Source organism: Nicotiana tabacum, chromosome 21 (assembly GCF_000715075.1).
Source record: "Nicotiana tabacum cultivar K326 chromosome 21, ASM71507v2, whole genome shotgun sequence".
Lineage (NCBI taxonomy): Eukaryota > Viridiplantae > Streptophyta > Magnoliopsida > Solanales > Solanaceae > Nicotiana > Nicotiana tabacum.
In genome coordinates, this window is record NC_134100.1 from 89,834,575 (window position 1) to 89,851,559 (window position 16,985).

At 34.1% G+C, this 16,985-nt stretch overlaps 1 protein-coding gene across 1 annotated transcript; it reads left to right on the forward strand.

Annotated features, from left to right (window-relative positions):
• Nucleotides 1-8,544: 8,544 nt before the first annotated feature.
• On the forward strand, nt 8,545-13,453 carry LOC107789689 (putative inactive receptor kinase At2g26730). Its single transcript, XM_016611543.2, has 2 exons — nt 8,545-10,074; nt 12,488-13,453. The coding sequence occupies exons 1-2, from the start codon at nt 8,769-8,771 to the stop codon at nt 13,159-13,161; spliced, it is 1,980 nt and encodes a 659-aa protein (XP_016467029.1). The 5' UTR covers nt 8,545-8,768; the 3' UTR covers nt 13,162-13,453.
• Nucleotides 13,454-16,985: the final 3,532 nt, after the last annotated feature.

Sequence of the window (16,985 nt, forward strand, 5' to 3'; positions counted from 1 at the left end):
AATTTCGATTATTTTTGAAATTATGGCTATTTTTCAAAAACTACTTGTAAATGTGGATATTTTTTAATTTTGCCCTAAAATAGCACTGGCTAGCCAGTTTTCGGACTGATAATTAAAAAATAGCCAGGGTTTACAAAGTCATTGAAAAATAGCCACTATTTTGCTGCAACACGGAAAGTTCCAGCATAATATACTGGAAATTGGTGCACTTGTGTAAGAACTTCTAGCATATTATGCTGGAACTCCAACATACGGAAAGTTCCAGCATAATATACTAGAGATTGGAGCACCTGCATATGAACTTCCAGTATATTATGTTGGACCAGTATATTATACTGGAACTCAAGTATATTATGTTGGAACTTCAGTATATTATGCTGGAAGTTCAGTATATTATATTGGAACTCCAGTATTGTCACGACCCAAAACTCACATGTCGTGATGGCGCCTATCGCAATACTAGACAAACCGACAATCACAATAAATAACGCATCTTTAATCTTGGAAAACATAGTAATATAAGTTCAAGAGAAAAATCTCATAAATATTTATAAGAAAATACCATGACTCAATATTATTTTTTCTAAAATCCGAGTGTCACTGAGTACATGAGCATATATACAATAACATGGTCTGACTGCTGAAAACATTATCTAGGAAGGTAGAACAGTTTAAATAAACTAAAATAAAAATGAGGAGAGTCAAGGTCTGCGGACGCCAAAGCAGCTACCTCGATAACCTCTGAACTGGTAAAGCTCCAAAAATCAGCAATCACCGTACCCGAAAATACCTGGATCTGCACACGAAGTGCAAAGTATATTATGAGTACAACCGACTAATGTACTCAATAAGTAACAAGACTAACCTTGAGTTGAAAGCAGTAACGAGCTCAACCAATACAGTACATATATAGAGTCTTTTAAACAATACAAATAAGATGGGAAATATGACAATAATATCTCAGAGAAACTCAGAATCTATTGGTACACAGTACAAAAATGTAGACATACTTTCAGCTTTAACAGTTAATCTCAATACATATAAAATATGCCAAGTATGACTCATATGAGGAATGTTACATCTCTATATCTACATGTCAATGTGCCTGTCACATGTGATGCAACACAATGAAACCTCACGTACTCACACTCTCAAAGTACTCAATCTGACTGTCTCAATTCTCGCTCATCACATTCAATCACTCAGAATTGTACGTTACATGTGCTCACTACTGGTATGTCAGACTCCGGAGGGCCGGATCCTGCCCAAGTGCTAATAATAAGCCAATCTGGACTGATGCGACGTGCAATCCGATCCCATAATAATAAAGCCTAAAAGACCTGCTGCGGCGTGTAGCCCGATCAATACAATAATATATATAAAGCCATAAGGCATGCTGCGGCGTGCAACCCAATCCACAAATCTCACTCACAACACGATTCTCAGGCCCCAAATCAGTCGTCAATCTCTCCAGTCTCTCGGACTCACAAATCTCAAGCCAATCAGCCCGAACAATGATACATAACACAATAATAAATGGTAACAGAGACTGAGATATGATATGCAAATGATGGATGTGACTGAGTACAAAATTACCATCTAAGCAAATAATTCAACAGTAGAGATGACCCCAGTGGGTCACAACCGGATAAGCATATAGTCTAACATGATTTCTAATATGAATTGCAGTACTCTAACACGTAGAGATCACATGAATAGCAACAAGGTTTGATGACTACACTGTACCATGGAATCGACCGAATCATAATTACTACAGTGCAAGCCCACACGCCCGTCACCTAGCATGTGCGTCATCTCAACACCAATCACATAACACGTAATTCAGGGATTCATACCCTTAAAACTAAGTTTAGAAGTGTTACTTACCTCAAACCGTGCAAATCTCTACTCCAATAAACCCTTGCCTCGTGAATCGGCCTGCGAAAGCCTCGAATCTAGCCACAAACAACTCGATAAAATTAACTCAAGCTATAGGAATCAATTCCATATGAAAAAGCTAAGTTCTTTAACAAAAGGCAAAAAGTCAACCCCGGGCCCACGTCTTGAAATCCAACAAAAGTTATAAAATCCAAACATCCATTCAACCACGAGTCCAGCTATACCAAATTTATCAAATTCCGACACCGAATCGTCACTCAAATATCCAAATCTTACTCTCCAATCATGGGTCAAAATTCCCCAAATTCCAACTTAGATTCATGATAAATAGGTGAAATAATCAATGGGTAATCAAAATGCATGGATAAAAATGATAAAAATTCACTTACCTTTCAATCTAGGTGAAGATCTCTCCAAAGATCGCCTAAGTCCGCACCCCAAAACTCTCAAAATGAAAAGAAGACTCAAACCCTCGATTTTTAAATCTCTCCCCAACCCTTTTCTCTCATGCGGACTCACCTGCCGCACCTGCAGAGAAAAGCCTGCTTCTGCGGAAATCACTTAAGCACCGACCTGCCGCACCTGCGGCCCAAACTTCGCACATGCAGAACTGCTTCTGCGGTTCTAGCTCCGCTTCTACGACCTTAGCTTTTTCTACCAAAATCCGCATATGTGGAAATCCTTCTGCACCCCCCCCCCCCCCTCCAGACTTCGCACATGTGCCTCTACTCTCCACATCTGCGATCTCACAGGTGAGGCCAATACCTCGCACCTGCACTTCCTCACATCCCCAGCTAAAATCGCTTTTGCGGTCGCTCACCTGCGACCAAATCCTTCGCAGTTGCGATCACACCAGACCAGAACTCCTCAGCTATTTCCTAAGTTCAATTTTGATCCGTTAACCATCTGAAATCTACCCGAGGCCCCCGGGACCTCAACCAAATATACCAACAAGTTCTAAAATACGATACAAACTTAGTCGAGGCCTCAAATTACATCTAAAACGTGAATCGCTCCCCAATTCAAGACTATTGAAATTAATGAATTTCCAACTTTTATAATTGATGCCGAAACCTATCCAACCAACTGCGATTGACCTCAAATTTTGCACACAAGTCATAAATGACACAACACACCTATTCCAACTTCCGAATCCAAAATCTGAGCCGAGTAACCACAAAGTCAACTCTCGGTCAAACTTCACAACTCTCCAAACTTCTATTTTTTCAACTTTCGCCAATTCAAACCAAAATCATCTACGGGCCTCCAAATCAATATCTGAATACACTCCTAAGTACAAAATTACCCCACGGAGCTATCAGAACCATTAAAATTCCATTCCGGAGCCATTTACATACAAGTCAATATTCGGTTAACTCTTTCAACTTAGGCTTCTAACTTTTGGACTAAGTATCCTAACTCACTCCAAAACATCCCCGGAATCAAACCAACCACCCTGGCAAGTCACATAATAATAAATGAGCACAATATAAGCAATAAATGGGGTAACAGGGCTACAACGATCAAACGACTGGCCGGGTTGTTACAAGTATATTATGCTGGGCTCCAGTATATTATGCTAGAAGTCTTGTATATTATACTGGAACTGCAATATATTATGCTGGAATATTTTTCGAATTTTGAATAGTATTTTCGTTCAGATTTATCTTTACATGAAAAGTGGCTAAATTTCGATAACTTTTGAAATTGTGACTATTTTTCAATTACTTGTAAGTTTGGCTATTTTTGAATTTCACACTAGAAAATATTTAGATAAGACTATCACTTGGCCCGTAGATCTTGACATAGGGCTTGAATTCAGGAAAAAATAAAAAATTGCCAGATTTACAACTCGTAATTGAAAAATAATCACAGTTTCAAAAGTAATCGAAATTTAACTATTTTTTCATGTAAAGATAAAATCTGAAAAAAAAAAAACACCCTTAAAAATCTAGAAATGTTCCAACATAATATTTTGGAGTTCGAATTTTTTACATATGAGCTTCCAGCATAATGTGCTGGAATTTCATAATGTGCTAGAGTTCCAACATAATATGCGGAAAATTTGTATGCACGAGCTCCATAATCAAGCATATTATGCTGGTACTTTTCATGTGCTGGAGTTCCAACATAATATGCTGGAACTTTTCGTGTGTTGGAGTTCCAACATAATATGCTGGAAGTTTATAAGCAGGAGCTCCATAATCCCGCATATTATATTGGAACTTTCCGTGTTTCAGCAAATTAGTGATTATTTTTCAATGACTTTACAAATACTGGCTATTTTTTAATTACCAATCATAAAACTGGCTCGTACTGTTTTCACCAAAAGCAGGGGTAGAGCTATAAGTCCGTATGCGGGTTCGATCGAACCTAATAACTTTTGCTCAAATATTGTATTTGTGTGCAGGAATTCATTAAGTATGTACACATATTGAATTTAATTAGAACATTGTTATTAGCACTTGAAGTTATCGTTTTAACATTTATAACTCATAAAGTTAAAATTCTGACTCCTTCAACCAAAAGCCAACTAGAGTATAGTGAAGTTTCTTTGGGTCTTTCTGTCCATATGCAGATACTCATTTTTCCCGCGACTTTCGTTCCCATCAAATTTTCGACCATTTTCATGAAGCGCACCACTAAGTTCAGCTAAAAATGGTGTGCATCTAATGCATCAAGATCAATTAGTATGGCAATGTCAATGTGTCCTTAGGAGTAACTCCTTTTTTCAGTTATTCTCAGTTGTTTAGATGGACAAATTAAATTTAGCTACATATACACAAGTTGCTACTTTCTGCTTAACCTTACTGAAACCCAGGATATATTTCAGACTCGTCACGTATGTTACATTTTCTATAGATTTTCCTACCACCATGTCCAGGAGCTACACAATGCTTAAAAAGACTGCAGTTGCTAATGTACACTTGGGCAATGTACATATGCAGAAGATGGGTGCACTATTGTAAAGAGGTGGATCTAGAATTTATACTTGACGAGTTTAACTTTAGTCTCTTACCATGAACCCACTACACTTTTGAAATTACAGGTTCAAAATTATATTTTTTTTAAAATTTTACTCCATATGTTCTAATTTATGTGAACATGTTTGACTGGGCACAAAGCTTAATAAAAAATGAAGACTTTTGGAATTTGTGATCCTAAACAAGTCAAAAAGAGGCCAGAGTATTTGTGTGGTTATAAAAACTTCTCATTAAGGGTAGAATTGTAAGTTTAAGCTAAATTGTTTCCAAATTTAGAAAGGGATCATTCTTTTTGGAACGGACCAAAAAGGAAATAGGCTCACATAAACTGGAACGGAGGGAGTAAGAAGTTTCACATATATATATCTATACTCCGTACCGAAAACAAGACCGTTTGGAGTGGGATTTGAATTGTCAATGTCACTTGTAGAGGTGCACCCAATAATAATTGCATCATATGAGTCTTTGAGCATGGGTGCATACACATATATTTAAATAATTTTGAAGAAATATGACATTGTTATACATGGTTAAAGGAGAGGAGTATGAGTTTACGTGAACCAATACCCCTTAACCTAGATACGCATGTGTATATCCGAACATAACGCACTTGACTTTGTTCTAAATGCATTTGTACTTTTATAAAAGAGTCCTAGGTATTACAATCCCGACCACGAATAGTGCACTTACATGTCTTCGCCGACGTTATTTTTTTTACCGAAAGGCCGAGAGCTAACTCTCGGGAAGTTGGACTATCCGGACACATACTTCATGATGTCATCCAACCCAAAGAGAAAGATATTATCTTAGACTATTGGATGTCGCTACACCTTTGTTATGATTATAAATAGTGACGGAGGCAAGATCTTCGTGAAGGGGTTCAAAAAAAAATAAAAATAAAAAAGGATTATAACTAGTGGGAATTGAACATATGACCTTACAAAGGTTTTGAACCTTCTTAATCACTAAGCTACACATTTGGGCTATATCAAGGGGATTCAAAACTTAAAATATAGAGGTAAAAATATATTTTATTTTATATACAATGTAATTTTTCGGCGAAGGGAATTCGGGTGAACCCTTTCGCCCCTAAATCCGCCCCTGATTATAAATTATAATTATAGTAATCCATATATTGAATAGGTACAATATATAGGACTGAAAGACTAAGAATACTAGCTACCCATCTATGGAATAGTAGTATAATTTAACCGAGTCCAATGTGGAGCCCAAGTTTATAATAATATTATCTCTTTGTTATCATAATATATTACTATCAATACCAAATATTGCAGTAAAGAGGCTAAGAATGCTAGCATCCCCAACTGTAGTCCAATCATTTGTGGTCCATCAAAGTTATGGGTCTTTATTAAACAATAAGCTCGTAAACGGATTCAGAATTTAGAGTTTATGTATTTTAGATTTTAAAAAAGGTAATTTGTTGGTTTTTGGATAAATTATTTATATATATTTAATAAATTTTTTAATATAAATATAAAATTTAGACCAAAATTACTGATTTTGCCCAACCAATAGCTATAACTCTAGCTCCGTCTCTGAATTAACTTGAATTAATTGGCTCTTCCTGTGGAGAGTGGAAGGAGTCAATATATTCTTTGAGCATATGTGCCAAAAGGATTCTTTTCCCATGTCATTATCGTACTAAACTCATAATATCTCAAGTTGAAATGTGTTCCTAAAGCAAACTATTAATTAACTGTAAGAAACTAAGTTCTGATATATGTTCTACACCAAAAGGAGAAAATAGAAGTAATTGACACTATATTGACATAATAAATTCATTTAGTTTGTTACTCATCATGGAGTTCAACTTAAGAAATTTTAGTGCTGTAGTTTTCTTTCCTTCTAAGCTCAGTATCTATGAAAATGAGGACCAATTTGAATTACCTGCGGCATCCGAAAACGAATGAAAACTTTTTATATTTAATGATAGTTTAACTTTAAAATATTCATTTACCTTTAATAAGATAATTTATAAACTCCACAAATATTTATGACCTATTTTAGATGACAAACTTCAAAAATGTTTCTTACTTTCTTAAACTTTTAGCCTAATCAAATATCGTTACATAAATTGGGAGAGGGAGGGTACTAACCTTTTTTGGTGCTTTGTTTGGGGAAAGAAAGTATTGTTGTAAAAATATTCAGTCTCTTGAGTTTGTCGTATGTTTTTGTAAACGGCAAGGGCCAAATATACCCCTCTACTTTCAAAAATGGTCTAAGAATACCTCTCGTTATACTATTGGGTTATCTATACCCTTGCAGTCATACTTTGGGTTCAAATATACCCCTCATTTAAATGGAGGAACACGTGTCATCGTCCTATTGGTCAATTCTAAATATCTCCTAATTAATTAAAAAGACTCATTATCCATACCCGAAAAATAATTTTTTTTTTTATAAAAACTGGAAAAAGCTAAAAAAAAATTACTAAAAACTGAAAAAAAACGAAAATATTTTTTTCCCCAGTTTTTACAAAAAACTGCTATAAAAAAACTGAAAAATATTTTCTAAAACAATATTTTTGCAAAAACTAAAAAATAAAAACTGAAAAGCAATTTTCTAAAGCAATTAAAAACTGAAAAAAAATATTTGTTTTTTCAGTTTTTACAAAAACACTGCTTTAGAAATTTGTTTTTAGTTTTTTTTTCAGTTTTTACAAAAATATTGTATTAGAAAATTAATTTTCAGCTCTTTTTTTCAATTTTTTCAAAAAAATTATTTTAGAAAATATTTTTCAGTTTTTTCTAAAGCAGTTTTTTTGTAAAAACTGAAAAAATAATTATTTTTTTTTCAGTTTTTAGTAAAAATAATTTCAGTTTTTTCCAGTTTTTACAAAAAAAAAAAGTTGCTTTAAAAAATTATTTTTCGGGTATGATTAATGTGTCTTTTTAATTAATTAGAAGATATTTAGAATTGACCAACAGGACGATGACACGTGTCCCTCCATTTAAATGAGGGGTATATTTGAACCCAAAGTATGATTGCAGGGGTATAGATAACCCAATAATATAACGAAGAATATTCTTAGATCATTTTCGAAAGTAGAGGAATATATTTGGTCCTTTGCCGTTTTGTAAATGCATATGAGATTATTACAGTTTCTTTTTGGCTTTCGTGTGGGTAGAGATAGAGAAATTATATTGGGACCAAAAAGAATAGCATTGGAGTGATAAGTACTCCATTATATATCTAGGTTCGAACTTTGGGTATAAAGTTGGATTGATTTATCCCTAATATGAAATTTCTGACAAATTTAAATTTAATCTGATCCAAATGTGGACCCTTGAGGCAACGGTAAAGCTGTCTTTATGTGACCTATAGATCAGGAGTTCAAGTCGTGAAAGAAACCGATATTACTTGCATTAAGTTAGAAGGTCTATATAATACTCTTAACGTGCTACCCTTCCTCGAACCCGCGTAAAATCCACAAAAAAATAAATTAAAAATACGTATATTGAATTGACGACAAGAAGCATCTTCCCACTCATAAAGGTGCATTATGTGGTCCTTTGCTGGTATACCCAATCCGTCCTCCTCAAGCCAATTGAGAAAGGAAAAAGTCGAAAAGGAAAGAAAAATAAAACAAAAACATATTTAACAAAAAAATAACAAAAAGAAAAATGCCAAATATTGGGTTAATACAGAAAAAGTGAAAGGACTGTAAATTTAAAAGATGTTCACATGTCTTACTAATAACTCCCTTACATAAAGCGTTTCCTTTTGCCCTTTTTCACACTCTCTTCCTCTTCTGTTTTTTCTCTCTCTACATTTTCAATATGCCTTCTTCTCACCGGAAACCACCACTATTTACAAAGCAGTACTGATTATATTCAATTGGATTACATTCTTGTTTCTATTTCAATGGCGGTGTTTTCAAATTCAAGGTTTGTTTTTTGTGCTTTGTTTTTTGCTTCAATTTTGAGTCAATACCAAGTAGTATCGGAACCTAAAGAGGAAAAGCAAGCTCTCCTTGCTTTCCTTTCTCAAATCCCACACGCTAATCGTGTTCAATGGAACTCTTCATCTTCTGCTTGCAATTGGTTCGGTGTTGAATGCGATCCTACAAATTCTTCTGTTTATTCACTCCGGCTTCCTGCTGTTGGTCTTGTTGGTCAAATTCCTGCTAATACTTTAGGTCGACTGAGTCAACTACGAGTTCTTAGTCTTCACGCTAATCGTCTATCTGGTTCTATCCCTTCGGATTTTTCTAATCTCGAGCTTCTTCGCAGTCTGTATCTGCAAAATAATCGGTTTTCTGGTGGGTTTCCGGAGAGCCTAATCGGGTTAACCCGGTTGAACAGGTTGGACATTTCATCGAATAACTTTACCGGCAATATCCCCTTCTCCATTAACAATCTCACCCATTTAACGGGTCTTTTGTTGAATAACAATGGCTTCAGTGGGAATCTTCCTAGTATTAATCCAACCGGCCTTGTGAATTTCAACGTGTCGAATAATCAACTCAATGGGTCAGTTCCGACGACTCTCTCTAAATTCCCAGCTTCTTCTTTCTCTGGTAACATTGATTTGTGTGGTGGCCCATTGCCGCCTTGTACTCCATTCTTTCCTTCTCCGTCATCTTCTCCGTCACCTTCTTCTGTGGAACCAAAATTCAAGAGATCGAAGAAGCTGTCAACCGCTGCCATTGTTGGAATAGCTGTCGGTTCAGGACTTGGGCTTTTACTACTATTGCTATTCCTTTTCCTATGTTTGCGTCGAAAACTAACAAGTAAAGAGTCAACAATAAAGACACAGAAGCCGCCAACGACGACAGCAGCAGCATTCACAGGAGCGGGAGAGGCAGGAACATCATCGTCAAAAGACGATTTAACAGTTGAAGGGGAGAGGAATAAACTTGTTTTTTTCAATGGGAGAGGAGGCTATAGTTTTGATCTTGAAGATTTGTTGAGAGCTTCAGCTGAAGTGTTAGGAAAAGGAAGTGTTGGTACAAGTTACAAAGCTGTTCTAGAGGAAGGTACTACAGTTGTTGTGAAAAGGCTTAAGGATGTTGTGGTTACCAGAAAAGAGTTTGAGCAACAAATGGATGTTTTGGGGAAGATGAAACATGAGAATGTGCTTCCCTTAAGAGCATTTTACTACTCTAAAGATGAGAAATTGTTGGTCTCTGATTATATTCCTGCTGGAAGTTTGTCTTCTCTTCTTCACGGTATGCTTCTCTTCCTTAGCTTCAATTATGTTACGGATTTGGTCCAACTCGGTACCGTAAAAACAGCAGGTCGTGCAATGCTGCGTAGAATCTCTTTGTGGTCCGACTCATTCCGATTCCCGTGCATTGCGGGAGATTAATGCATGAACGTAACCTTTTTATTTGGTTGAACTCTCTTCAAATCCTGGCTCAATCTATAATTCCTCGGTTCTTTTTTTTTTTTTCCTTTTGTGAATTCAATTTTGCCCTTTTCAAAGTGTTTTCCTATATATTTCTGCATTCTTGCTGCTGTTTTCTGAATTTTTTTGTTAAAGATGAAGATTCAGCATTTCAAATTTAGTATAGCGTTTTGTTGGTTTTGCTCTGATTTTCGTTACAAATCATTCTGGTATTTTTGGAAAGTAACAGCTTAAAGAAATGAATTTACGACCCCTTTGTCTATAGTTTTATTTCCGGATTTTTTTTATAAAAAAAAAATATTTTTGTCCATGAATTTTGCAAGTTTTTTGAGATTTTTTAAAAATGAGTTTTTCAAAAAATCACATTTTCGCTCACTATATTTCAATATTTTTTCAAATGAAATGCAGGTGCAAACATAATTTTAAATTTCAAATATTATTTTCTAACTTAACTCTAACTATTACTAAGTCAAATATTAAATTTTAACAACATTTATTTCATATGTTACTCCCTCTTTTCTAATTTACGTGTATTTATTTATTTTTTTGGTCCGTTCCAAAAAGAATAATCCCTTTCTAAATTTGGAAACAATTTACCCTAAACTTACAATTCTACCCTTAACGACAAATTTTTATAACCACACAAATTCTCTAAACCCCTTTTTGACTTATTTAAGATTATAAATTCTAAAAAAATTTATTTTTTCTTAAACTTCGTGTCCAATCAAACACTTTTAAGATAAGTGTTAACGAAATGAGTATATTCAAAATCCTTGCTAGATTTTAGGGACTTCTTATTCTTGAAAAATGTTTGTCTCAGCTTTGGGTGGGTTACAGCTATGAAAAAGATTAAATTTTTTATTTGTTTTTTTAAAGAATATTATGTGCCTTAAATCTATACACGTGCAGATCTTGTACACATTCACATCGTAACCATAGTTTAAAGCGCTTCTGAACTGGAATTGCTCTTCTTTTTTGTTTCTCTCAATTATTTAAGTTTGGTGCCTACTTATTTTAGTATTTTGCTAGTTGTTAACCAATAATTGTAGAATAAACTATTCACCTTTTTATAGTTCCGCATTTTGTTCAGATATTCCTTAACCTATAGTTACATTCTTTGAGAATAATTGTACAGTGGCATTTCGTATTGGTTACGTTTTGTACAATTATTTTTTTTATGAAACCAACGTTACATACCAACAGACCTCCATGATTCTCTACCGACATACCGTCCCTTATAAAATGATACCCTAATTTATAGGTTACCCGGAAACAACTTTACCGTTGCTCCAATTTTTCCTTCATATAAAATAATGAAATTAATAAAAATATTAGAAAATAAGACTCCTTTCTTGTCAAAGATTTACTTTTTACTTTGCTACATTGCTAGTGCCTATGCTCCAAAATATATGTTTTTCCCTAATTGCCCAAATTTATATTACTCAGACTCTCCAAAAGATGTCGGATTTTACAAAAGTAGTATTTTTTTCAACTATTCTGAGCAATTTTGTTCAACAAACTCTTTCTTCTAAAATCCAATGATTATTTAAAATCAACCACAAAGCATTTGGTTTTCAAACCCCACAAATTTCAAGTCATAATGTTAGTAGTAATTGCTTTAGTGAAAACATTACTTGTAGACTTAAAAGGCTTACATTACTTTGGCTTTAAGCAATTTGGTGGTTATATTATTCCATTGCTTTTCTTTATTGTCCATTGATTCTTGTTGTCCCCCATTTCTCCTTTTGGTGAAAATATAAAGTAGAAAAGAAAAGCTAATTATAGACTCTGTTTTCTTGATTAACTCAACTTATTTGACTGAAAAGTCCAAGAAGACAATTAAATTGCATTGGCACTGCAAATTTGTTTTTAGTTTATGTCTTTTTTATAAGAATTTTAATTTTTTTAGACAACAGATATCTGAAAATAATACAAAAATAACACAACAGAAATCTGAAAAGGTCAATATTTTTTATTTACATTGTAAGTGATCATAAGAGACTATTTCTGTTCGTTGAGCCGGGGTCTATCGGAAACAACATTTTTACCTTCACAAGGTAAGGATAAGATCTGCGTCCACTCTACCCTCCCCGAATCTCATTACGTGGGATTACACTGTATTTGTTGTTGTTGCTTCATAAGAGACCATTTCTGCATTGGCATTGTTTCTACATTTCTACATTGGCATTGTTGTTGCTGCATAATTAAAGTGTTTACTTTGGTTATTTTTGTAGGTAGTAGAGGATCAGGGCGTACACCACTTGATTGGGATAGTAGAATGAGAATAGTGTTAAGTGCAGCAAGAGGCATTTCATACCTTCATATTTCAGGAAAAATTGTACATGGAAACATCAAGGCTTCAAATGTTCTCCTCAAACAAGAAAATAACCAAGATTATGCTTGTGTATCCGATTATGGATTGAACCCTCTTTTCTCCACCACCGCGACACCAGTCAACAACCACCGTGTTGCAGGATATCGTGCACCGGAGGTTCTTGAAACACGAAAGGTCACGTTTAAATCCGATGTGTATAGCTTCGGAGTATTGATTTTGGAGCTCTTAACGGGGAAAGCTCCGAACCAAGCTTCGCTTGGTGAAGAGGGAATTGATTTGCCTAGATGGGTTCAGAGCGTCGTAAGGGAAGAATGGACCGCAGAAGTGTTCGACGTTGAGCTAATGCGGTACCATAATGTGGAAGAAGAGATGGTACAACTACTTCAGATCGGAATGGCTTGTGTTGCTATTGTGCCTGATCAACGACCTTCAATGGCGGAGGTGGTAAGGATGATTGAAGAAATGAATAGAGATGATGGTCTTCGACAATCTTCCGATGATCCATCCAAAGGTTCCGAAGGACAAACACCACCTCAGGAGTCTAGAGACTCGCCTCGTGGTGTTACACCATAGAAGTGTTAGGATCGAGATAATCAGACTGTAAACATACAAAAATGGATGGCGTGATTTAATTTGTCAAAAATTCTCAGTAAACGTAAGTAAATTGTATTAAATGATACTTAGGGGGTTGGAGCAGGCAGTATTTGGAGGTTTGGGATTGGGGACCCGTTATGTTTCTTTTTTTTATTTTTTTCTTGAAATTATTTTAAGAAAATTTGTGCAATGATTTTTATAGGATGGTAGTTGAGAAATTTGAATATTTCCATGAAGCGATTTGGGAAACTGGAATTGACCGTTTGTATTATCTCATTCTTTTTCGTTGGGTAGCCTAGTGGTGAAGTATATAAAGTTGTTTAGCACTTGGCCTTTTTATTAACTCTTGATTTAAACGTCCATTAATTAAATATTTGTTCTTTAATTTATAGAAGATTGGGTGGATTTGGTCTAACTCCAGGGTGTTAAATTACATGGGATTGGACTTTATATTAGTAAAAAAAATTATTTTTTTGCGATGGACTGTCAATTGTCATTGTTCCATTTTTAGTAGTCTTTAGTGTTAATATCAACGAGGTCAGGTTGATAAATCATAAAAGTGCTTACAAAGAGAAGAATAATTAAATTGGGTGAGAGTTAAGTTTGGGGATCCACCATTGGGAGCTGCATGTGAGAGTCTTTTTTCAATTGGTTTTGTTGGGGCCTTCTCTTTTTGGTTTTTCCTTCGGTCTTCGGTAGGGTTGCTTATCGCGCGAATAATACGTCTAACGATTCAACTTATCGATTATCAGTTTTTAAATGTTCTAATCCGTTAGTCAACTAATAAGATAGCAGGCAATTTGATATCGGATTAACAATTATCGGTTAAATCTAAAACTAAGTGACAATGAAAATTAAAATTACATGTAGTCCAACTTCAACGGTCGAAATTAAAATAACAGCTTCTAGTATGAAAGTCATGCTCGTATCTGTACCGTAAGACATCATTCTTATTTAAAATTACCTGTTTTTGAATTTAATAGGATAATCATTTTGCGAGACCATCTTATTTCATTTTTTTTTAATTGTATTGTTTGAAATTTGGACATATCTAAAACTAAAAATTGTACCATACATTGTCAGCTAAAATAAAATATATTTGGAGAATCAAAAGAGGCTAATGTTAGCCTCGTTTCGGATCATAATGCATATCCTTTGGTGGGTAAAATATATGCAAGATTCATTATTATGCTTTGAATTGCAATTATATAGACCTTACTTGTTTTTCAAAGGCATTTTTCAATGAGGTTAAATCTTGTAACGTAGAAAAAAATTTAATTACTTTTCACAATATGCTGTAAAACTTTATTTAATAAGAATCAAGAATAAGTGGGAAATAGTATAGCGAGAAATACCCTCCACAAATGCACGACAAGACACACTAGGCTGATGTGTTAACACATGTATACAAAAAAATTAAATGATTCTTAATGGGTTAACGGTTTATTATCCGATAAGAAAATTAAGTAATCCGCCTCCAAACCGTTAAGCCGTTAATTATAAAATCTCAATCTGATCACTATCCATTACCCCGATACCAATAAGCTGATAAGTCATCGATTCGGTTTGGTTAATGGTTACGGTTCGATTTTGAACACCACTGGTCTTCGGTACTCATATTGAAGCCGAACTAAATTCAAATTTATGTCGGAAAGTCTTATATCGAAGACAAAGTGATCGTTAACAAAAATAATTTCATATTCAGAGTTCGAACCGGAGGTACGGATTAAAGATAAATGAATACTTATTACTTTAACGAATTTTTTATTGTTAAGGTAGAGAGTGAGAATAATTGGGCATGGGAAGGTGTGGGGACAGTGATTGGTAGGAAACAGGCTGGCCAGCTCTTTGGGGCTTTGAATTTTGGGGGAAATGAGTGATATTATCTCTCTCCTTTTTCTAATTTGACAAGTGGAGCACAGTGTTTGACCTGTGCCATGTCAATGCCGCTTGGAATATTCCTAGCCGTTTATGTTGTTCGGACTTTTCAACAATATTGTTTTATTCATATCAAAATTTTCAAATATACAATATTATTGGGGAATTCAAGACTCATTCGACTATATTTTTAAAGAATTCAAGCAACATAACTGTCGCTTGTCGGAGCAGGGGATGCACCAGCTTTGCTAATGTTGCCTATAGATAAGCATTTTAATTGGATGATGATGAGAATTGAAGTAATACCTTGTCAAACATTAGAAGAACAGATGAATTGATTATGGATAACAGGATAAGTTAGAGTGATATCCATCTTCTTCTTTTCCTTTTATTTTATTTTATCTTTAATTAAGTGATCCAACACTATAGGACAAACCTATTTCAAGATGATTGCCATATAGCTTATATTCAAACTTTAACTAATCTGTCAAATAACTTGCAAAAAAGTCAAGATAATCTTGCTAAAAAAAAAAAAAGAACTGGAGCAAAATAGTTCAAGAAAAATGTTTATTTAAAATTTGGATTATGAAAGCAGTGAGTGATGTAGCTGAAATTAGGAGCTAGACATCAACACTTAGGACTCATTTGGCCATAGATTTTGTTAATTTTTTGTCAAATTATTTTTGGCAAATACATGTTTGTTCATAATTTTTATCCATATTTTGGCAAATTTCCAAAACCCAAAACCCAAATCCCTTTTGGCCCAAAATATTACTATTATATTTTTTAAAAATTTCTCCAAACTTTTGTATTTTATAAAAGAGCCCACCATTTATTATTTTGTAACGATGATGCTTCGTTTCTCGGTCATCTGATAGTGTATTATGTAGTTCATTATAAAAATGATAATTTTGTACTAAATTTATTTATGTTCAGGGCTATGATTTGTGATAATGATAATGAATGTTATTGATGAAGGTACTGTTGGGTATTTGTGATAGTTTTTAGAACTTATAGGTATAAGTCATGTTTCATGTTTTTTCAAAAAAAAAGTGAAATATGTTTTGAAAACTGATGTCCAAACACATTACACATTTTAATCTTCAAACCTAACTTCACCCAAATCAATTTTTTCAAAACAAATTTGAGAATATATGACCAAACGCTAGCTTAGTCATATCTTTAGACAAATTTAGAAGAATATTAGAATCCTAATATTAAAATTCCTACGAGCAAAGTTGCCACTTTAGAAATACTGCATGCATTAATTTGCAGTTATAGTTAGAATCTTGTTATTGGATTGTTTAGTGTTAACCATACATTAAGGACCCGTTTGGTCATGAGTTTTGCCAAAATAAATTTAGGATTTATTTGGCAAACACATGTTTGGCCATAGATTTTGCTCATATTTTGGTAAAATTCCAAATCCAAAATCCCAAAATCACCTCAATTGCTGATTTTGGGCCAAAACATGACCGTTACATTTTTAATTTTTTTTAAATATTACTCCAAACCTTTATAATTTGTAAAAGAGCCCACATTTATTACAACCAACTAAATATTTGATGAATATGCTCCCTTATCAGCTCAATCCTTTGTGCATCTTACTTTTGCTTCTGATTTGTAGGCTAAATGGCTTTCTGAACACTCATATCAGTTAACTTTTTCTTCTTAATTAGGAGCCGTAATTCTCTAATGGGATTTCACTGTAATTAATGATTTATATAGTTCATTATAAAAATGATAATTTTGTATCAAACTTATTTATGTTCAGGGCTATGGTTTGTGATAATGATACTATTGGGTATTTGTTATAGTTTTTAGAACTTGTGGGTATAAGTCATATTTCATGTTTTTTCAAATAAAAAGTAAAATATGTTTTGAAAAATCATGTCCAAACACATTTTTATCTCCAAACCAAATTT